The sequence below is a fragment of the Lichenostomus cassidix genome, chromosome 4 (assembly GCF_008360975.1).
Source record: "Lichenostomus cassidix isolate B80296 chromosome 4, HeHo_3.0, whole genome shotgun sequence".
Taxonomy (NCBI): Eukaryota; Metazoa; Chordata; class Aves; order Passeriformes; family Meliphagidae; genus Lichenostomus; species Lichenostomus cassidix.
Window position 1 is genome coordinate 22,927,672 of NC_139484.1, and position 23,478 is coordinate 22,951,149.

Here is a 23,478-nt window from a genome sequence, read left to right on the forward strand (position 1 = left end):
GCCCGCCGCCCGTCCCGCCATTGCCGGGCATGGAGGGCGAGAGCACCTCGGCCCTGCTCTCGGGCTTCGTGTTCGGCGCCCTCGCCTTCCAGCACCTCAGCACGGACTCGGACACGGTGGGTGCCGCGGGAGGGCCGGGAGTGCCGGGGGGAGCGGAGGGAAGGAGGGGCCGCCCCCGCCGCGGCCGCGCCGCCGCCGGGCCTCCCCCCGCCCGGCCCCGCCGGGAGAGAGCCCGGGCTCGGGGCTGTCTCGCTGCGGCGTCGCTTTGTGTGCGAGCGGCGGCAAAGCGCGGGTGTTCCGCGTTCAGACGAGGCGAGCGGCGGCGGCAGAGCCCTGTCCGCCCGGCCCCGAGCGCGGCGCTGGGCGGGCCGGGCCGCCTGGCCGCAGCCTCGGCGGGAGAACCCGCACGGCCAGGCTGCTCGCTGAGCACTGAGCCGCGGGAAACTGACCAGCACACAGCACGGCTGGGCTGCGGATTGCCTCCCAACTGCGGGCTAGTGTTGGAAAATGAGCGATGAGCGAGGACCTGCTCTGTCAAAAAAAGAAAATTAACAGAAAAAGTTCATTTTGACAGCATTTTTCCTCTCCTGAAGACAGCATTCACACTTAACATTAGAGACGAAATCGTAGAATGTGCTCAGTTGGAAGAGACTCACAAGGAATACAGAGTCCAACTTCTGGCCACACACAGCACATCCCAAGAATGCCACCATGTGCCTGTGAGAGTGCTGGCCAAACGCTTCTTGAACTCTGTCAGGCTTGGTGCTGTGACCATTTCCCTGAGGAGCTGTTCCAGTGCCCAAACACCCTCTGGGTGAAAAGCCTTCTTCTGATATCCAACCTAAATCTCCCCCAGCTCAGCCTCATGCCGTTCCCTCAGGTCCTGTCACTGGTCAGCAGATCAGTGCCTGTCACTCCACTTCTCTTGAGGCAGATGTAGACTGCAATGAGGTCTTCCCTCAGTCTCCTCCAGGCTGAACAGACCAAGTAACCTCAGCCATTCCTGCTACGGCTTCCCCTCTAGACCCTTCATCACCTTTGCAGATTTCCTTTGGACACTTTCTAATAGCTTTGTATTTTTCTTACATTGTAACACCCAAAACTGCACACAGGACTGGGGGTGAGGCTGCACCAGCACCGAGCAGATCAGGAGTGTCTGTTCAATGCTACTGCTAATGTGATTTTTTTTTTTTGCCTCTTCCCCTCTAAAGGAAGGGTTTCTCCTTGGAGATGTGAAAGGTGAAGCCAAGAACAGCATTACTGACTCACAAATGGATGATGTTGAAGTTGTTTATACAATCGGTTAGTGTGTCCACATTTTTCATACCCTGCTTGGTTTCAGGCAATAAATGACAGCTTTCACTTTTGAGGGACAGCAGTCAAAACCCTACAACAAGATGCTACACTCCACACTGATGTTAAAAAAAAACCAAACAAAACAAAACCACTTGGAAGGCTTAGTTTGTAACATTTTAACTGCTTAAAAAATACAATTTTACTGCAGCAAACACAGTAATTTAAAATAATTAATAGTTCCTAGTTCCTTGAATAGCTACTCTTTGCCAAGTATCTTGTTACATTAAACATAATTTAGGATTTAGACTCCTTGTATTGGCTACATCACAAACTATCCTGGACTGCAGCTGCCCTGGAAAAACTTGGTCTCTTTCAGTGACGTGAACTACAATGTATTAAAATCTATTACCTATTTTGGAGCTTATATAATACTCTGTGTGAAGGCTGCAAAGTGTTTATTAATTCCATTAAGTAGATGCCAGTTTATGTGATTCCCTTTTGCATTTGAAAACAATTAATTAGAATCTATTCTAAAAATATTTCATTTCTTTACCTTACTTAATTAGATCTTAATTAGATGTTGATTTTAGGAAATTATATAGAATTATTTCTTAGACCTTCTGTGAGTTCAATGCTGATCATAGCACGCAGAAGAATATACATCTTGAGCTGATGAACCCAGAGTAATATGACTTTCTCTTTCCAGATATACAGAAGCATATTCCATGCTACCAATTGTTCAGGTAAGGATCTTAATTAAATAGATATGAAAAAGTTAAAATTAACCCTAACTTGAACTCTCAAGAGTTTAACTTATATTGCTTGAGAAAATCACTTAAGTGTAGTAGCCATATCTACCTTTTGGAATTACAGATGCAAAATGCCTTTTATTATTCCTATTTTAGTTCTTCGTGTGTGTGCGTGTGTGTGTGTGCATATAGAAATAGAGATAAGGCATACTGCACCTTCTGGTGAGCTATGATACCATATAAACTACAGACAATGTCAACACATTTCAAAAAAGCATTCCATACATTCTAACCCTTCACCTTCAGTAGTATTAATTAAAAACTTAAAAAAACAGAAGTGAGATGATTCCCAGCATGCTAGAGTTATTTTTACAGTACAATTTATTTCCCTCTAATTATCCTAATTTTCTTCTAGCTTTTATAATTCTGCAGGAGAACTGAATGAACTTGCCCTGAAGAAAATACTATCAGGCTGTAAGAAGGTATTTTATTTTTAAATCTAAACCATACTGATGAGCTCACGCAAATTTTGAAGGCTGTTCTGGATACCTCTTGCATCATAGTTTTTTCTTTTCTCATTTTAAACCTTTTATAGTCCCTTATGCTGCTGGTCAAAGCAGCTACATTCTTCTTCCTCCTTAAAAAAAACAGTTTAGATTATCTTTGACTAGGGTTTGCCTACATATGTGTCACAATTATTTTTAATTATTAATTTCTCAAGTGAACACTTCAAGTACCCCAAAGGAATTCCACCAGTTTCCACCTTAAGATCTGTTGAGGTCAACTCACAAGCAGTTAAGGACCACTTGATAAAAAAAACTTAGTCTTTTCCACAGAACAAAGATTCACTGGGGGAAAGTAGAAGCTGAAAAGAAACAAAACAACAAAATACAAGAAAGTTTGCAGTTTCACCTTGAAGACAAGATCACAAACAGGCCAATTCAACTCATGGTTTTGAAGGAAAGATGCTGCACTGGAATTAGGCTTAGAAGTTTTAAGGGTTTCAGGTTAACTAACTGCTTGAATGTGTACCTATTACCAAACAATTCAGACATGACTTTGCAATGAATCAAACTTGCTTCAGTGTGACACACAGTGACACCATGATTCAACAGTAACTGTGAATTTTCTTCTGCCTGCAGAGTGTAATAGGATGGTACAAATTCAGACGTAACACAGACCAGACAATGACATTCCGGGAAAGACTTCTTCATAAGAACTTGCAGTCACACCTGTCAAATCAGGGTCTTGTATTCCTCCTTTTAACCTCTAGTGTGATGACAGAAAGTTGTTCTACTTACAGACTGGAACATGCCCTACATCGCCCACAGGAAGGGTAATTGGTTTGTTTTCTACAGCATGTGCTAAAACTTGAAAGTTTCTCTACTTTGTTGCAAGTGAATCAGTAACACTGTTTATTTTACACTTGAAACTTAAACTTTAAATAAGATTACACCTTATGTTGCCAGAGGCCAGTTGAAGGCTTACCCCGGAATTCTATTGTATTCTTTGTAACTGTAGCACCAGCATCACCAGGCAGACACTGCCAGTTTATTTACACATGTAAACTGCTCTTGATCAAACTGTTTTGTGTATAGGACTTCATCCATACATGGTGTTCATTAAAATATTTAAATTGATGTTAACTTTATCTTCAGAGACATCCTGCCCACAAGCTAGGCTTATCAAGCAAGTGTTGCATTAGTGTGTGGTGTACTCAGAAAGGGGGAAAAACTATGGGCATTGCTCAGCATCTGGTTGCTCTTGGAGTTTGCCTTTAGCTCATCTATATGTGATGTAATATGTTTAGCAAAGGCTAACTGTACTGTAAACCTCACTCTGGGATCCTGAATGGTCAAGAACCCTTGACTATCAAAGACAGACCTTTAGATGTTAATAGATGTTTTGACACTTCTGTTCTTTAAGTCTTTTCCAGAAAGTCCCTTTGGTGGTTACCAACTTGGGCATGGCAGAACAACAAGGTTACAGAACAGTGTCTGGTTCCTGCGTATCCTCTGGTTTTGTGAGAGCAGTGAGACAACACAGGTACAATATATGCCATATTTAGGGATAGCTGCAATTTCCAGTTACCATAACTATACTTACCGTTCTGTAAAACCATTTAAGTGCTTTTGCAAATGCTATAGCCATACCTTACTCACTTGTTGACCTGTCTTCTGCAATTATTTACCATTCCATCATACTTGGAAATTAATTCAGTCCCATACTTTGCCAGGAGCTGTCTGTCTCAACACAGGCACCTGGCATTGAAGCTCAAAATGCTTCTTTACTCATTAAAGCTCCTACTAAGTAAGTGCTGGGATAACTAACTTGCAATTATGCAATTCTGTCCACAGGTCAGAATTCTTTCATGAAGATGGGTCCTTACAAGAGGTTCATAAGATAAATGAGATGTATGCCACCTTGCAGGAGGAACTGAAGGTAAGCTGGGCACACCTGCCTCACCTTCAGCAGTACTACAAAACCAAGGCAACCAAGGGCTATAACATCTTGCACTGCATGAAAAACAAAGCCATGTCTTGGAAGAGCATGCTGAAAAATCAGGAAGTTTCATTTACTATCCGTAGCTGCACACTGTTCTTAAAGTTGAAGACTTAAGTTCCCATTTGATGAAAGTACACTGCGAAATCTTCAATAATAAATTCTCCGCTTCAATAATAAATCTTCCACTAATAAATTCTCACAAGAGGATTCTTTTGAAGGAGTATTATTTTTTTGTTAGATCTCCTTTGCCTAGATGGGAACAAATAAAACATCTCACACCTCATTCAACAGAAGGTTTAAGTTATCTGTAAACTCCACCTCAATTTCATTACTTAAGCTTTCTACTACTTTGTGTCCAACTTAATAGTGAGTACCTTTAAGGCTTTTGAAACAATTTTAAAGTCAGCTTCTGTAAATACTGTTAATCTGATCACACTCTCCTCTTCTTCTGGCAGAAAATATGCTTTACAGTAGAAGTGAGTGAACGATCTGTAGAGAAACTCTTAGCAGAGGTGAGCCAATTAAAAGAAGAAATAAAGAGGAAAAAGCAACAAAATTGTTCAGGTGAGTTAACCAAATACAGTGCGAGTCTTGCTCTTCCACAGTTGACTCAAGTGGCAGAAGAAGAAAATACCTTTGAACTTGAGACAGTCAAAACAGTAGTGGTGCAAGAGATTCTACAACTCCTTGCTTTTTTCCCCAGGAGAAGACAGAGACCACCCAGGAGAGCCAGAAGAGAATGTTCTCCTTTGTCAGGCACTGCAAACATTTTTCCCTAATTCTGGACTTCAGACATGTATTGTTTCCTTCAAAGGCCAACAGATATCCAAGAACTGCTGTAACACAGACCATCATATTAACGTCACAGACAAACTGACTCTCATGGTAGAGGAAAGAGACTTCATTGAACCTGAAACAAGGCATCTAAACAAGCGTAAAGGCAGAGAGACCACAACAGCTTCAAAGTCATTCAAGAAATCCAGACCGTTGCAGCTTCACCAAGAATCACTTCAAGACCAAGAGGACAGTGACCAGGAAAGGAAGCTTACACTGAGTGGCACTGAAACAGATGAGGATGTGTTTGAAAAAAACAGAGATGCAAATGAATACCCACAATCTCCTACTTTTTGATCTGTCAGACGACTTCACACCAAAAGCTACTGCCAGTGTTTTATAGTGATGTATCAATCTATAGCATTGCAGGGATGTATATAACAGGGCATTTTTGCACGCTGGGTTTTTTTCCCCAGTGCACAAATCCTGTTTGGCACAAAGACAAGTCCAAGATGACATTCCCTCATTTTGCCTTCCAGAGTTCCATCTGTATTCTCTCTTACAAGACTCAAAGACTATATTGCAGGATGCTATCAGTCAGATAAGTATGTCACATACTGCCTCTAAGTGACACAACCTCAACGTGCTGTTGAAGAAGCAGTGCTACCCTCCTGACGCAGGGAGCATCAAATGAACACAAAATGTAACAGAATTACCTGTGTACATGAACTGCCACAATTTAAATACAGTAATTTATCCTCAGGAAACCCATACTTGTTTACTTCCCTCCATTTTACAACCCAGCAAGGGAAAAAACAGCCACCTGAGCTGTAGCAAGACCTGTGAGCAGAGAAAGGGGTCCATATAGCTGCCAGTTGCTATTATTGCTTTAATCTTTCATACTTCATTCACAAAACAAATTTTAGAGACTTCATTAAAAAAAAAAATGACTGACATCCACCCCTCAGTCAACCACACATTATGCTAGCAAATCACATTTCCAGTAAACAAGTATATAAACATGAAACACAGATTTATTGTTTATTGCTTTACAGCAGATTACTCTGGATACTTGATATTACATAGCTTGGGGTCTGTGAGAAATTGTGGGTTCTTATACATAACTGGCATGAACCCTGTAAAAAAAAAAAAAAGATGGAGGTGTTCTTAATAGAAAAGTAGCCTTGAGTTAGAAAACTCAAAAGCAAAATAAAACTTACCAAATACATGAGCTCTTTTAATGGCTTTTGTAATTTCCTTCTGCTTCTTGTTGCACAAGCCTAAAGAGATGAATTATTTTCAACAGTAAGCAAGTCATTAGAGGGTGAAAGGGATATTACTGACAATTCCCTCTAGCTTTGATTAAGTCTTTCTACAAAAATGCATGTGTGCTTTTACTGTTAAATATAGAATGTATATAATTAAGGGATATTTTATTTCCTCGATGCAGGCTACTAAGTCAGGAGAATACTATTACAAAACCTATAGAGTTGTGAGCAGTTACTTTCAGAAAGACTGCTGATGCACAGTTAAGTAGACTCAAAAACATTATTATTAACCAGTAAATTATTTAATTGAATACTTCACATACCTGTAATATGTCTGCCATAAATGGAGCCAGTATACGGAGAAACAAACTGGGAAAGAAGCTACTTAAAATAAAGAAATTCAAAGTTAATTTAAGACTTTTTTTTTTGGAGCTTTATGTTACTAATTGCACTCTATTTTTCATTTTTTTCATCTGTTTTTACAAAACTCAGTTCTACCTGAAGAAAAAGTACAGCTTGGAACCAGACAGTATTTTCTACAGAATAACTTCAGCGCTTTGTGACAGCTGAATTGTAGCCAAGGACTCTATTTGTTAAACAACAAAGTTGTCACACTCACACTTAAACAGCAGATTAAGCATCTTATGACAACTACATTAGCTGGCCCTTTATCTGCACATATTCTTACTCTTCAAATTTTAAACCCGCACACATATGAATGGATTTTCTTTTTTTATTTTTTTAATCCCTGTGGACTTCCTACACAGACATTTAAAAACAGTAAACCAGTTACCTTCATCCAAGGACAGCAATTTTCACACTCACCTGCACATTCTTATAGTCCACATTTATTCCACATAAGACACATCTCTTTGGAGGGTCTTTATAGGGGTTCTCCATTTCGATGGGCTGAAATTAGAGAATTATTAACAGGTGTAAGTTTCACAAGAAAATAGAGAACATTTTTTACTTTTAATCCATTGATCAATATTTGCCTTGAAACCAAAAAAGATATTTAGTGCACCACTCAAGTTTTTCAATAACTGTATTTCTCTAACACAGCGGTTGGTACCTTGCAATCGAAAAGACTTCTCAAGACAAACTGCCTTTTATAGTTTAGTAATAAGCCACTAACAAGTGTATTAAAGAGTTCAGTAAGATAGTGCTTGAACCTTTTACTTAGAAGTCAATATCTACAGAAGCTGGTAGTAAGGTAGTGCTGCCTGATAAGTCACAATAGTCTTTTTTAAAAAAATACTTTCAAAGCAAATGGCCTGAGGGAGCTCCTGTGTGCTCATACACTTTCTAAAGAAAGAGATTCACAAATATCTCCAGGGACTGGGAGCCTTCTCAAACTTCAAAATACACCCAGCACCAAATTCTTGCAAGATGTGAAAGATGACATTTCACTTTTCACAGTCACAGAACAATTAGGGTTGGAAGGGACCTCTGGACGTTGTCCAGTCCAACCCCCCTGGCACAGCAGGGACAACTGGAGCAGGTGACACAGAAACTTGTCCAGGTGGGTTTGGAATGTCTCCAGAGAAGGACACTCCATGACGTCCCTGGTCAGCCTGTCCCAGGGCTCTGCCACCCTCAGTGTAAAGAAGTTCTTCCCCATGGTGAGGTGAAACTTCTTGGTTCTCTTTAGTTTATGGCCATTGGTCCTTATCCTGTCGCTGGCTCCACATCCGAGTTACTGGGACAGCACGTTAAACAGATTATAGCTAAGATACTAAAACACAGCTCCACAGCGCCTTAACTTCCCAGCGCCCGGTGACTCCCTCTGCGCTGCGCTCCCCACTATGGGCTCGGGTTTTGAGGAGCCCGAGCTACACAGCGACCCGAGCGAAGCGTTTGCAGACATCCCTGGTGCTCTGCAAAGGGGAGCAGCAGGACGGCAGCGGGGCAGGTCGGGGGAGCCTCACCTGGTCCGAGCGCTCGGGCTGCGCCTCATGTTGCAGGCGGCGGGGCCGCGCCCACAGCGCCGCTGCGAGAGAGAGAGGGACAGGGTTAGCGGCGGAGCGGCAGGACAGCTGGGGCACGCGAACACCCCTCGTTCCCGGGCACGGCGCTCGGGCCAGAGGGGGAAGGGGAAGCGGGAGGGACGCACCGGGAACCAGGCGCTGCCACTGCCTCCGCCACACCACGGCCCGCGCCGCCATCACACCCGCACCGCCGCTTCCGCCGCGCGTCACTGCCGCCGGCCGCCCGCTGGCCAATAGCAGCGCGGCCTTCCAGAGTCGGAGCAGGCGAGTGGCCAGAACCTGACCACGTGCTGTCCCGGCGGGTTGTTGCCGGAAGTGCCCGCTCCCGCCATGGCGGCCGCACCTCCCTGTGGCGGCACAGCGGCCTCTCCTCGTGTCCCGCCGCGGCCATGACGGCCCCGCGCCGCGCCGCGCAGCCCCGGCCATGGCGGAGCCCAGCCTCGTAGTGCGGAGGAAGAGCCGCTCCAGCTCTGAGCGCAAGCGGAGCCGCGCCCCGGCGCAGCCCATCGCCGCCAGCTCGCCGGTGGCCAGCAAGAGACCGAGCTCTGGGGGCTCGGGGCCCCCGGCGGAGGCCCTGGTACGGGGTGACGGGATCCGGGAGCTGGTGGCGAGGCGGGAGAGCTCCATCTGGGACGGTGCCATGTGTCGCCAAGGACCGTGCTTTGTATGAGAGGCGATGATGGCGTTTGGCTTTACCTTAAGAAAAACTCATCTCTGTCAGCCCTCTGCGCCCGTGTCCTGCCTGCTTGTGGGTTCGGTTTCACTGAGTCGAGGCGTTCCTTTAGAACCCAAGCTGTGTTTTCCTCACAGACGACATCGGAGAAAATGCTTTATTGTTAAACTGGGGAGTCTTAAGTGACTTGCCTCTGATGTGTGTGCTGTGCAAGTTATTCCTCTTTCTGTGGTGTTGCTTCGGGGTATTAATAACTCCTCATTTGTTTTTTGCAGTGCGGTAATGATAGCGAAGAGGATATGTTTGGTGACTATGACAGCTTTTATGGAAATGATTCACTGCTGGCTCAAGTGGATGATATTGAACACAAATACCTCCAGGATAAACATATGGATGTGAAAGCAGCTGGAGAGATAGTACTTGGGAACCTTCAGTCAGGAGTTTACCAGAAAGAGCAAGATAACTTTTCTGCTTCAGAAAATGTGGTTGTCCTTAAAAGTGACAAAGAAGGTGCTTGCCAAATGCATGACAGTGACTCAGCTGATGGCAATCAAGAACTAACTGAGTCTATTTTAGATGACTTGCCATCGTCACAACTTTTGTATTTTGAAAAAATGAATGAACTTTCTTCTGCTTCTAGAACATCTCCAGTCTCAAAAGGGAGAGATGAATGTGTGAATTCTTCCTCGGATAAAATCAGGGGCTCATCATCTTTTTGTGCTGGTGCTGAACACAGGAACAGACCTGCTGACTCTTCCTCACACTCCAAGTGTGTTTTATCTAAAACTGAGAGTCTCAAAGATCACCTGAAAAGTGCTATGACTGGAAATGCCAAAGCCCAGACTCTGCAGGTCTCTAAGACCAAGCAGCTTAAAGAAGCTGTTTTATCCAAAGAGATTTTTGTGGCCAGGAAAGCTATTGAATCTTCTTCGGTTGATATAGGTCCTTTTTATGGATTACCTAGCAAGGTTAAAGATTTATTCAGACAACTTCGAGGGATTGAAACACTTTATGGTAGTGTAACTAATGGGCTGTTGGGAAAAAAAGAGTTGCTAGTAGAGTATTGTCTGTTTCACCCATTATACTGTAAAAATATTTAAGGTAATGCTTAATGCAAACCATGTTGGAAAGTAGTTGTTCTGTTTTAGTAAGTGGCTGTTTTGCTGTTTTAGGTGGGTGGAATGGGTGATTGGTATCTGTCTGGATTATCGAATACTTTGGAAGTCACCATCACTGAAGAGTTTTAGTGCTTTATGGGGGAAAAGCTCTCAAACACTGGGCTCAGAGTACTCTGAATGAAACATAAGCATTTTGGTATCAACTAACATGCCCCTGATAGTTCCTTTTTCATTTTGCAGAGTGGCAGCATGATTGCTTAATGTTAGAATCCCTACAGCAAAGAAAGAACTTGATATACTCATTGCCAACCAGTGGTGGGAAAACTCTGGTAGCTGAAATAATAATTCTCCAAGAATTGCTCTGCAGACAGAAGGATGTTCTGATGATCCTGCCATATGTTGCCATTGTCCAAGAAAAGGTCTGGATAGAGTATTTCTGGTACTGCTTTGTTGGATGTGTATATTTTCTGACATGCTTTTTTACTTGCTCACTTGGCAAGCTCCCATGATTTTTATGAATATACGGTGGGAAGTGAGTGACCTCTCTTAAATTACTGAGGGTCAGTAATTTGGTAATGGAACAGACATGAATTATGAGGTGAAGATGTTGGGTTATGAAATAAATGGTGCTGAATTTTAATATGGCTGTTTGTGATGTTTTGTATAGCTCTGCACCCTAAGAGCCGGGCTGCCCAACTTGCTAAAGAAGTGGTCTTGAAATAAAAGATAGAAAGGGAAATTTAATTTTAGAGAACAAATGAAACCCAACTTGATAATATGTGTAGACACTTCAATTTTGTAGCTTGGGTAGATATTCTTAGCTAATACATCTTCATTAATTCAAGCAGCTGATTGTGGTGTGGGTTGGTTTTATGTACATTGAGTTCTTGAGGAGCTCCGAAATCCAAAATGAGCATGAATTTGTTCTCTAATTGATTTTCTTTTATAGGTTAGGGGTTTATCGAGTTTTGGGATAGAATTGGATTTCCTGATTGAAGAGTATGCAGGAAGTAAAGGAAGATTTCCACCAATCAAAAGGAGAGTAAAAAAATCTCTTTATATTGCTACTATAGAAAAAGGACATGCTCTGGTGAACTCGTTAATTGAAACAGAAAGAATCGATGACCTCGGCCTGGTTGTGGTAGATGAGGTAGGCCACAAGATGTACTCAAATTTATCAGATGCAAGGTTTTTTTAGATTTCTAGTAAGCAATTGTTTAAGAAGGGGCAGTTCTTTGCCTGCTTGGTTTTGCCTTGAGTGTTCGTCATGAAATTACTACTGCTTTTTTATGTTCCAAATAGACACATCGTTCTGTAACACTGAAAGTTACTTTTCTTTAAATGAAGCATTTATTGTTACATCAGAGTGATAGATTCTGTATTAAGGGATCTGCTGTGTTAGTGGTTGATGGTGAATTCCTGCATAACTACTTGGCAGTTAGAGGTCTCTTAACGGATTACAGAAAAGCATAAATAATTTTAATTGCATGGAATGTATTTTATGAAGCCCAGAACTTGACTCTTAGTTGTGAAATCATGCAACTTTGTGTCTGGTCTTAATGATGACCCAGTGAAATATTGACAAAAAAGAAAAAATACCAAGAAACACTTGGCTGTGAGAATTGCCCATTATTGTGCTTTTCAGTGGTGTGGCTGAGTTATGCTACCAAGGCTTGATTGTGAGGTTGAATAACATGTATAGCATCTAACAGGTATTTTAATTTATGGAATTCTTCCGGCTGACTGACCATACTTTAGCACTGTAGCTTCTAAACAGAGGGCAGCTGAAGCGTTAATTTCTAGTTTTTCTGGAAGCTGGCTGCTGGAAATGTTTTTACTCTGAGTGTTGCTTAAAACACATTTTGTTTAAAATTGCCTTAGACTGATGAACACAAAGATCTCTACACTGACTGTTTACTGTCAGGAGTTAACTGTGTCAGTTGTGGTCTAGTTAAATGGAAGATAAATCTTGTTGTCTACATTTGCCCTTGAATCTGTTTTTTTGTGGTTCTTAAATGCTTTTTAAGTGAGGTTATACATCTGAACTTAGCAATCCAAATTTACAAGAGGGATATCATAAGGAGGTCCAGCAAAGACAGTTCTGTAGTATTTGTTTAGGTCTATATATTTTAGAGGTTTTTTTAGAAATACTCTCAACTCAGTAACATTCTTGCATTTTCTTTTTCTCTTCTCTGCAGCTGCATATGCTCGGTGAGGGAAGTCGTGGAGCGATACTGGAAATTACTTTGGCAAAAATTCTTTACACCAGTAGTAAGTCATGGCTGCAGTTAATGTCATTAACATCTTGTAGTTATGGCCTCTAGAGAGGTCACACTTTCACTTTCTGGATTTATGGTGTTCTGGTTGCTTTTCAAAAGCATAGCATGACTCCATGAGGTGACAGTGTTTACTCATTTAACTGTTAATTGACCTCTTAATGATGGGCTGGGTGTTTCCGAAGCTCTTTTGATACTCCTTTGGGAAATCCTGAGTATTGTCAAATGTCTTCCATTTCTTTCCTTTAGCCATTCCGATTAAATGCTCTTTTACATTTAAGTCTTTTTAAGTTTAAGTTTACATTTAATTCTTAAGTAGTAGTTTGTAACTTAGTATTATTTCTTAGTTAGTTAGTATTTCTTTAGTAGCAGCCTTTCCCTTCAAAGGTGCTACTTTGGCATTTTCAAACAGTAAAGATGAAGGAGCCTAATGACTTTAAATTCTGAGAAGAAGTGTTAAAAATTGGTAAAGTGACAATAAATTCATCTCAACTTCTCTTTTACAGAAAACACACAAATCATTGGCATGAGTGCAACATTAAATAATGTTGGAGACCTGCAGAAGTTCTTGCAAGCAGAGTACTACACCAACAGTTTTAGACCGGTCTGTATGCAAGATACCAGGAGCTAATAAAGAACATATTTGCCTTTGAAATTAGAGTAAATTTCTTTAGGATTCTATCACAGCTTTTGTGCTTAATTGTGCAATATAATATAATATAAGGCCTGCTATTGCTTGCAATTGTTAACAATACAATCAACAGCACTATGCACTTCTAAATACACAAAGGCAATAACCTTTTTACTGCTGTGCTAAAGCATTTGTTTCATTTTAACTAAAGCAATTCCTAAATTTCAGCTACTGTAATGAATCATTGGAGTCCTTTTGATGTTACTAGAATCTGTACTGCTGGTACTTGCATGCTGTCAGAACAGTGGTTTATCAATAGTTCATGGGATAAAATATTTGGTATTCTGCATTATGATTCCATGCTTTATCAAGGCAAATAGTTAAAACAATTAACTTACTTTAAAAATTCTTAAATGTGTGCTTGTGTGCAAGTGTTAAACACACTTGCACGTGATGCTTGGAAAACAGCTTTAGCTGTGCATCAGCAATGGTTTTAGAGAAAACTGAGTAATTTAACTAAAGTTTCTCTTTGTGGCTTTCCCTTTGCTAGGTAGAATTAAAGGAATACATAAAGATACGAGACACCATTTATGCAGTGGACAGCAAAACAGAAAATGGCTTTGTTTTTTCACGTGTCCTTAATTTCAAGGTAAAAAAAAAGTGCTTATGGTTTCTTTGAGCTGTTGACACAAAATGTGTTATTTTACACTGATTTGTTTACATACCCTTTACTAGAGAAATTACTTGAACATGATAATTCCTTTGTAGTACCTATGAGAAAGAAAAGATAGGCTTTGTGAAGGAGAAAGACCTTCAAATACTGAGTGCTTACCTTGATTTTCACTTTTTTTACCCTTCAAGGTAGAGGTTTGTTCTGTACTTTGACATGTGAAGAGTAATGTGTTTGAGTATTCCACATACTTAATGCTTTATATTTTGGGATATATTTTCTCAATAGTTGATCACTCTTAGACAAAACTGGAAGAAAATATATTTTGGGGGGTTTTGCCAGCTTACTACTGCCTTGTAGGGATTCATTTTAACCTTTACAAAGAAAAATGTGTCTTTTGGTGGACTGCCAGTATCACAAGGATATCACTGTGGTGTTGCTAAAAGAAAATGAAGTATTTAGGGGAAAAACAAAGAATTTGATTTGTATATCCATGTATCGCTCGAGTTAGATGCCTTTCAAGTGAGAAAAGTTTATCCTACAATTTCTTAGAATTATGTCACGTTAAATCCAATGGGAGTATTCTAGCAATGGTTGAGAACAAGCGTTGAATATTTAGGTTATGACTTAATTTCTAAGTTTAAGTATTTGTCAACCTGTGTTTGTTACAGTATTCTAGTAATCTGGAGAAAGCAGATCCTGACCACATCATTGCACTGGTGACTGAAGTTATTCCTAAATATTCCTGTCTTATCTTTTGTCCCACAAAAAAGAACTGTGAAAATGTGGCTTCAATGGTATGCAAGTTCCTGAAGAAGTAAGTCTCTGTCTTTTTTTTTTTTTTTTTAATTATATGTGAAATGATTGCTTACAATTTAGGATTTATTGTCATCTAGTTTGCAAGTGTCTCTGGTGATTAGAAGTAAATACTTTGAACATGGAATCATATGAAGTTGCTAACTGCATAAGCGATAGCAAACTGTGGAAGGCTTATTAAACAAAAGTTTTTAAATATTCTTTCTTTTATACTAAAATAGTTGCAAAAATGATTGTCAGAGGACAAATACTGAAGGAAAAAAAAGAAAAGCATACTAAACTAATACTAAAAGCATACTAAACTTTGTGTCCCTTTGGCACTGGTTTCTGCAGGCTTAGAAAAAAATATTTTTCTCTATAGGCTGGTGTTTGGTCATGTATTTTACTAGTCAATTGAGTATCTCTGTTCCATACCCACTTTGGAAATCCAAGTTGTAAAACCTAAACCAGGCTTCATTAATACAGAAAAGAAAGTAAGACATAAGATTAGATTAATTTAAATGTGATTCAATCATCTAATAATGATCTAGCAAAGTTAAATTTTATGTAGAAAGAAACTATATTAAAACAAACAACCCCTCCCCTTCCTGTCAAAATTGAAACCATTTTTAGATGCACCTATAATCTTCTCTACTGACCCTATTTCCTTTCTCTGGTGCACTCAATATCCACACCCAGCCAGTATTTGTTCTTGTGCTTCCAAACAATATGAGTTCTATTGCACCTAAATCAGTCTCCTGTGTATTGCTGGTTTTTAGTTCCTGGAAGTAACTATTTCTCCAACCTGGGTGTTAGAGGAATGGATGATGAACAGTAGACAGTAAGCATGTCTCTTGGTTTTTATTTTCTTTTTAGTTAATGATTGGTCAAAGTCTAAAGAAATGCTTTTCCTCTTCCAAGAGAATTTAGAGCTCACAGGGAGAAAGAGAAGCAAGATCTCATTGAGAACCTGAAGAGTATTGGAAATGGAACTGTCTGTCCAGTTTTGAAGCAAACAATCCCTTTTGGTATTGCCTATCACCATAGTGGCCTTACAAATGATGAAAGGAAAACCATAGAAGAAGCTTATTCTTCAGGTGTCCTGTGTCTGCTTGCTTGTACAGCCACTCTAGCTGCTGGAGTCAACCTGCCAGCTAGAAGGTTAGTAATCAAAACAATTAATTTTTGCATTGATTTTTTTTGCTTTGTTTTAAAAAACTGTTTTAATAAATTGGAAATCTCAGTGCTATTTAAAGTGTATTTCTGCTTTTGCCGGCAAATTGGAAGTATAAGGGATTTTGTGTTCAAGTTGGGACATGAGACTGTGAAGTTTTTATGTAGAAAATGTGAATCAGTAGGAAATGCCTCAGAGTGCATAACTGAGGAGCACTTATCCAAATGGATTAAGGAAATTTTAATAAATTGAAGAAATACTTCAATATTTTTAGTATTAGGAGAGTAGTGGTTTCTTTAGACACTCTCCTAAGAACAGAGTTTAAATTGTAAAAGAAATATTTTCTAAGGAGTTACAGTTGGAATATGTTTTAATACAAAAATGTGTTATTTTTTCACTTATAAATTCTGATGATAGGGCTGCTGTACTCTGCATGAACAAAGATTGTTTGCTAAGAATCCACTTCTGTGTGCACATTTAGTAAACCTTAAATAGTTTAATGCTTCACAACTGATTTACACATCTGTTCAAAGATGAGCATTTGATTTTTATTAGTTACTAGGTAAGAGGCATGTATAAAGAATGAATTTGTAGCATTTTATTGCTGCTTTAGTAATTAGAATATAAAGCATAACTTTTTAAAGACTGCTTTACAGGGTTATTCTCAGAGCTCCTTATGTTGCCAACGACTTCCTGAGGAAGAACCGGTACAAACAAATGATTGGCAGAGCTGGTCGAGCTGGCATTGACAGTGCTGGAGAAAGTATTCTCATAGTGCAAGAAAAAGACAAACACTTGGTAACTTTTACAAAGCTGTTGGTAATTTAAATTGCTGGGTTAAGAGGGTGGAATAAACAGGAGGAGCTGAGCTGCCTAGCTTAATTTTTGTTCACCTCATAAAGTTATAAGTATTTGACTTACATAATAATACCTTTAAACTTCCTGCATGTGGCTTATTTTCAGATGTAAACTGTAAACTTGAGATATTTACTTGTTTTCTTTATAAAATGCATCATGCATATCTTGGGGTTTTAAGTGTAATGTTAATGTATGAATATTCCTCTGGACTAATATATTTTTTGCTTTTTATAGGTTCAGGATTTAGTTCACAGTCCTTTGGAGAATTGCTACAGCAATCTTCTGGTGGAGTTGACCAAGGGAATGCAGAGTCTGTTGTTATCTTTGGTTGGACTGAAGGTATCAGTTAACTCTTCTCTGTGAGTAACTTAAGTGCTTGGAAATGCCAAAAAAAGTTACCTGTTGATTCTGTAGAAAAAGACAGACTGCTTAAATACTTGGGACTGCAAGTTCAAAACAGCTTCTAAACAAATAAGAGCAAAAATTAGATTAATCTTTTCATTTAACCCACTTATTAAGTAATCATGTAACACAACAATTACCTTATGTGTAAAAGCAAATACTATATCTGTCATATTATCCAATACGGTATTAATATTTCTATTTCTGATACTTGATTCAAAATACAGATGGAAACAGTGGAAACAAATTAACATAATGCAGTAGCTAGAATAATAGAACAAATGGAGAGCAGTTCCATCAGATCCACCACAGTGTATCTATCATTCTATTTGTTGTGTTCGATAGAAACACAAACTCCTCCTTTATTCGGTAGTTTTTTTCCTATATCTTATTAAATGTGTGAAATGGTAAGTTTAAATACACTAATCACTTCCCACACTGATGCAGATAGCAGTTACCTATGAGGAAGTGGACAATTTTATGTGCTGTACATTGCTGGGTGTTCAGCAGCAGCTGCTGTCTAAAGAGAAGAGCCTCTCGGAGATAGTTAAAGATGGGCTAGAAAATCTAATAGAAAGAGGACTCCTAAAAGGAAGAATAGCTGAGAAGGACCACGATTCCAAATGTACACTGACAATCACACCCCTGGGTAAAGCTACATATAAGGGTAAGGCTTTTTTTATTCTTATTATTTTTTATTCTTCTGATGAAACTGCAATGAAAAATAAGTTGTAGAGAAACAGTTTTACTAAATGATGTACTGGACTGAAAATAGGAATGAAGTAGGACATGACTGAATGTAATGGGGATGAAGCATAATAATATTGATCCCAGTGGGAACAAAATGAGAACTGTACCCCTGAAAATTATTTAAAGACTTGATCTAGTGGTTGTAATCAGAGTGGCTCAAGACTTTCTTTTAAAATTGTTATGAACCATTTCTTGTAAACAGAAGGATTTCTTGCTAAACTTAAAAGGGAAAAAGAGCATATGACATGTAGACCAATTGTAATAAAACAATAATATATCAGGAATTCTGTTTTCCTGTCATAGCATAAAGATATTGGAGTATGGGATGCAATTGAAATAGGATAAATCTGAAGGATTCCTTCAATCCACAACATTATTGCAGGATTTCATTAAAGCCAAGGCATTTCACAAGCACTCCAAAACCACACAGAATGAACATACATGGAAATAGGTGACTGCCTCTCCTCAGTTTTGCATCACTGCTCATGTTAGGCTAGAATAGTTACTCAGCTTACAGATATTTCTATTCAGTGCAGGTGGCATAACAAGCTTTTGTGGAAGGTAAAGACAATATTGATTCTATGTTAAAATGTACTACATTTAAGTCTGTGTGCCTGTTTATAATTATGCTTATTTGTACCGTGTGTGGTTATTCCAGGCTCTATAGACTTGGCATACTGCAATGTTCTGTACAGAGATTTGAAGAAGGGTTTGGAGGGGCTGATTCTTGAGAGCAATCTTCACCTCCTATATCTGGCAACTCCCTATGACATGACTTCTACCTGTAGCCCAGATTGGATGATATACTTGAGACAGGTGAGAATTTGCTAGCAAGCATGCATTGGGGCATACAGTAATCCTGTGTGTTAAATTTGCAGGGGGGTTGTACACAGAGGACATGTAGTGGGTAACAATTTGATGGAAAATACGCTAATGTTTTACTGGGAAAGCACTAAAATCTATTTAATTTTGTTAAAATGAGGCATTCAGAGAATGACAGTTACTGATAATTCAGACAAGTAGACAAAGAAGCTGCAGATCTGTGACTAGTGGCTATAGTACTACTCTACTGATTCTACAGAGATACTGAAAAACATCGTTTCACTGTAAATAATACCCCTGTGTTTTCTATAATATTAAGAAAACTAAATATCTGAAAGTCCTTTATAAAATCTTATTTTAGTTCAACCAGCTAAGTGCAGCAGAGCAAAAAGTAGCAGATATTGTGGGAGTACCTGAAAGCTTTATTACGAAAAAGGCTTCTGGACAAGCCATCAGAAAGGTAAGTTGGACATTTCTCATACTTGAGATCACAATTTAGTAACTTCATTTTATTATTTACAAATTCTAGATTATTTTTCTTCTAGTGTTCTTTATTACTGTTCTGATTATTAAAGTTCTTTTAACCTCATTGGTTGGTTTTCTTAATGTTTTAACGTCTTTGTGTATAACATAGAAATGTTTCAGAGCTGTGATGTATGTAGAGATGAAAAGAATTGCCTTGCAGTACTAACAAAAAGCTGCAGTGTGATACTGGCTCTGAATTCTAGCTTGTTTTATTCCTAGAATGTGGACAATGCTGTGGTGAACAGGCTGTACCTGACATTTGTCCTTTATACCCTACTGAAAGAGACCAATGTATGGAGTGTTTCAGAGAAATTTAACATGTCCCGAGGATATGTGCAAAATCTCCTCAGTTCTGCTGCTTCCTTTGCATCCTGTCTTCTACATTTCTGTGAGGTACTGTGTTAAAAGAATTTAAATAAATTCTTTGTGATTTGGTTTTGCAAAATCTGAAGTTTTGTTCTCTTATTTTAGAACTGAATACCAGTGTTGTATTTCACCTTTCCTGTGCAAAGATGTTTCTTTGCCTTTCCTGTTCAAAATGATTTTTCCTATTGAGAAAAGCATGCTCATACAGTGACATTTCTAATAATAAAAGTAAGCTTTATGCACTGAAAATGGGAAAATATACAATTTGTACAGGGCATTGATCAGTGTCAGTGGTGTTGGTGAAATAAATGAAATAATGCATTGCTTATCCTTCAGAACTGCCCCAGCTTTGGGATGTTCAGCTGAAGGTGCTGAATACCCCTCTGCAACAGTCTGAAAGGATAACTAGAAATAATAGTGCTTCCCCCATCTAAAAGCCAAATATATGCTTGTTGCCATAGCAGAGCTTTTGTCACTCGTATTCTCCAAATACAGAACTTTGGATCTGATTTTTAGCCATATTTGTCTCTGCAGGAATTGGAAGAATTCTGGGTTTATAAAGCCTTGCTGACACAACTTACCAAGCAGCTGACATACTGTGTTAAGACAGAACTCATCCCTCTGATGGAGGTAGCAGGGGTTCTAGAGGTCAGTAAACCTGGCTTGATGAAACTTTTTAATATAAACTTGTGTGCTAAATGTTACTGTGCCTTTCAAGTGTATCTGGAAGACCAAGCTAATTTGTTATTGGGAATTCAGCATAATGCAAATATGCCACAATAGTCTGGAGGTTGGGGGAAAAGTGGTCTGTTGAGGAAATGGGAGCTGGAGCCAATGTTTTTCTTCTGGCTGCTGCCACAGCAACTATGAAAATACTGTATTTGGACAATAATTTAGCTGTATACTCAGCTGGAAAACAGTCCAGGTTTTCTTTGTGGTCAGGATTCTTCAGTTCATGGGAGTAAAGAGGAATAAGAATTTACATATTTAAATTAGAAGATTCTTACAGGAATATATGAAGTCCTGTTGGGAACTTCAGCTTTTGCAATCACTTGAAGAGCTGCATGTATTTTAAATAAGAAATTTTACCAGTCCCTGAATCAAAGACTCCTATTAAAATAAAAGCTCTTCTGGGGCTTCAGTCCAAAGTTCTACTCTTTGCAAAATGATTTTACTTGCCTATCCAGTTTATTATAGAATCACTGTGTCAATGTAGAAGGCCATTAAATTTAGTGACAGTAAGGTTTTAATCTGAGAAGCTAAACAAGACAGAAACCTGCAAAGAATCTGTATTCTTTGTAAATTTATTCCTGTCAGTGACAGTGAATGCAGAAAACATGGTACCAAGAGGAGACAGAGTTGGTATGAAATAAAGAAAATGGGCTCCTAAGAGCTGGGTAGGATTGCTTGGGGAGGTAAATCTTAGTGGTATAGCTGTGCTTCTGGGAAGTAAAGATTCTCAGTGAGTATTCATGTTAGAAAGAGAAAAAAGACAATTTGATTGATATGCAGAAGGATATGTCTGAGGTTGGTACAGAGATTAGCACTTAGCAGTCATTCTTCTTACTGTTCTAGTAATCTAACAGAATTTTGTACTTTCAGGCACGAGCAAAACAGCTTTACAGTGCAGGATACAAAACTTTAGCACACTTGGCTAATGCAAATCCAGAAACTCTGGTCAAGACGATTGAGCACTTGTCACGACGTCAAGCCAAACAAATTGTTTCATCTGCAAAGGTGAGTTAGAAACAAAGCTGTAAAAACCCTCTTCAGAATTCTACTATGTCAAAAGTGGATGTTTAAATGACATTAAAAGGGAAGGATTCAGTTTACTAGTAAAGGTATTAGTGGACATTTGTGATCCAAATACTGCTCTGTACTAAGAACAATCTGTTGTATACAGGATAGTGCCAAGTGGTGCTACTTTTCAGAGGGGAAGCAAAGGGCAAAAATGCTTGACAGCTTATCTGATGAAATGTGGGAATTAAATGACTACATTGGTTTTTGTGCTGAGTCTCAATTCTCCTAATATTTCAGGACTTGCCTCGCAGAAGTTCAAGTGGTAGTTTTGACAAAATAATAGGATTTTCAGGGTTGTAGAAATAGAAACCAACAAGGTATAGGGTTAACCTCACCTTTTTATGTTGCCTTTGTCATGCCCTGTTATTCTTTCTTTTCCCTTTTGAATATGCAGGTTCTGTAACAAACACTGAGTTGTGTCTAAAAAAAAATACAGGAAGTACTTTACCAAGTGGTGGTATTCTCTCTCCTCTATCTCCGTTTGTCATCTGTTGTTGCAATGGTATTGGCTTCATGTTTGATGCTGCTGAAAGAGCAAGCTGATGAAGTGAAAAAATGTGCAGAATAAATGGATGGCTGGTTGGTGTAAAAATGAGGCAGTCAGAAAGTCTGACTTGTACAAATGGAAAGTCAGTTTGTGCATTCTCATGAAGTTAACATACTAATTTTGGGGGTTATGCACTTAAAAGGTCATGTTCATTTAATGTTGCTGTAGGCCTGTTGCCGGTTTTTTAAAAATTTGCTGCAGTGGGAGCCAAAAGAAAGGGATAGATGCATATTCCTTCTCTACCTCAATGTCAAATCTAGCAATCTAGCCTAGTCTCATGCTCAGATACTAAATTCATGGAGTTTTCTCTAACTGGGAAGTTAGAAGAGTGCTTGCATGGGGTCCTGTTCTTCTCCAGCTGCTAGCAACAAACAGTGCAGGGCAATGGATTAAACAATTGCTAGTATCAGGAGTTCTGTATGTCTGGTGTAAAATGCTGTAGTAAGACATTTCAAATAAAGGAAGAAGTTGGCAACTTGGCAGGCACAACTTAAAAATGTTTATTCCAACATGGAAAATAAATGTCTACAGTTTAAAATGTTCTTTAACAGTAAATTTGGCATATTAAGTGATGGCAAAATCCAGAAAACCAGATGTATGCTGTATGAATTTTTGTGTGCCTGCTTTTTATATGGGTGTGTACTAATCAGTAAATAAATGTTGGTGAAAATTTAGTCCTTTGAGGCAAAGATACTGTGGTCCTGGGAGCAGCAGCAGAAATATTTTACAGACCCAGGTACAAGTTTGGAAAGAAACGGTGTTTTAATCTGTCCAACAGTTATAGCTGATGCTTGTATTTGTTTTCTAATTTTTATTTCTTTGTTTTTTCTTATTGTAGATGCTGCTGAGTGAAAAAGCTGAGGCTTTACAGGAAGAAGTTGAAGAACTCTTAAAGGTGCCAACAGATATCCCAGGGACCCACTGACTGACATGAAGAAAAATCATGAATCCAAAATTTGGATATTTTTAAAGTTTTTAACTCTCCTGTTTAAAGCTGCTGTAATTTAATAAATATTTAATGTCTTTTGTATACCACAATTTTGACTGAGTTCTGAGTTCTGAATGTTTCCTGGGAAAGTTGACTTCATTTGAAGGTTTGGATTATGAACTTCTTCAGCAATAGAGCAGAATCATCTTAATTCATTCCTGGTTTTAGACATGGCCCTAGGAGTGCTTTGGGGATTGGACTGACTGCCTGGTGTGTGCATCTGCTGGGAGCTTATGTTCACAGCTGACTTAAATAATCTCTTTGGATATTCCCTTTAAGACACAAGCACTTGAATGAGCTATTCCAAAATTCCTACTTGTGGGATTCTCTGTACTCCAGGTGTAGCTAATGGAAGGAGAGAAATAGAGCTGCAATTCATAATAAAGAGGTTGTCCCACAGTTGAGTAGGAAGTTGTAAATGATGCCTAATTTAAGCCTTTTTAAAACATACAAATATCAAATTCATATTCAGCCTCTGGCAATTCCCCAGGATACTTCTGAAA

At 39.2% G+C, this 23,478-nt stretch overlaps 3 protein-coding genes across 8 annotated transcripts; 2 read left to right on the forward strand and 1 right to left on the reverse strand.

The window, feature by feature from the left end:
- On the forward strand, positions 1-7,002 carry ABRAXAS1 (abraxas 1, BRCA1 A complex subunit). Of its 2 annotated transcripts, none has more exons than XM_085058276.1 (9): positions 1-116; positions 1,212-1,302; positions 2,003-2,039; positions 2,461-2,527; positions 3,188-3,381; positions 3,972-4,091; positions 4,403-4,487; positions 5,006-5,114; positions 5,254-7,002. In XM_085058276.1, the coding sequence occupies exons 1-9, from the start codon at positions 30-32 to the stop codon at positions 5,679-5,681; spliced, it is 1,218 nt and encodes a 405-aa protein (XP_084914402.1). In that variant the 5' UTR covers positions 1-29; the 3' UTR covers positions 5,682-7,002. The 2 variants fall into 2 exon arrangements, with proteins under 2 accessions (XP_084914402.1, XP_084914403.1); XM_085058277.1 differs by having other exon boundaries at positions 5,257-7,002.
- MRPS18C (mitochondrial ribosomal protein S18C) lies at positions 6,341-8,788 on the reverse strand. The gene is made up of 6 exons (XM_085058279.1): positions 8,706-8,788; positions 8,521-8,582; positions 7,418-7,501; positions 6,916-6,973; positions 6,545-6,604; positions 6,341-6,460 (listed from the first exon to the last, which is right to left on the reverse strand). Exons 1-6 carry the CDS (start codon positions 8,755-8,757, stop codon positions 6,384-6,386), a joined length of 393 nt encoding a protein of 130 aa, XP_084914405.1. The 5' UTR covers positions 8,758-8,788; the 3' UTR covers positions 6,341-6,383.
- A 99-nt stretch (positions 8,789-8,887) lies between these two features.
- On the forward strand, positions 8,888-23,025 carry HELQ (helicase, POLQ like). Of its 5 annotated transcripts, none has more exons than XR_014851646.1 (18): positions 8,888-9,157; positions 9,529-10,267; positions 10,612-10,790; positions 11,321-11,521; positions 12,570-12,642; positions 13,154-13,251; positions 13,829-13,927; positions 14,620-14,765; positions 15,665-15,904; positions 16,562-16,715; positions 17,010-17,114; positions 17,625-17,844; positions 18,586-18,743; positions 19,111-19,209; positions 19,494-19,667; positions 20,175-20,288; positions 21,243-22,069; positions 22,826-22,904. XR_014851646.1 is itself a non-coding variant. In XM_085058260.1 (18 exons), the coding sequence occupies exons 1-18, from the start codon at positions 9,005-9,007 to the stop codon at positions 21,841-21,843; spliced, it is 3,096 nt and encodes a 1,031-aa protein (XP_084914386.1). In that variant the 5' UTR covers positions 8,888-9,004; the 3' UTR covers positions 21,844-23,025. The 5 variants fall into 5 exon arrangements, 4 of the variants coding, with proteins under 4 accessions (XP_084914386.1, XP_084914383.1, XP_084914384.1 ...); XM_085058260.1 differs by having other exon boundaries at positions 21,243-21,377; positions 21,835-23,025; XM_085058257.1 differs by having other exon boundaries at positions 21,243-21,377; positions 22,826-23,025.
- Positions 23,026-23,478: the final 453 nt, after the last annotated feature.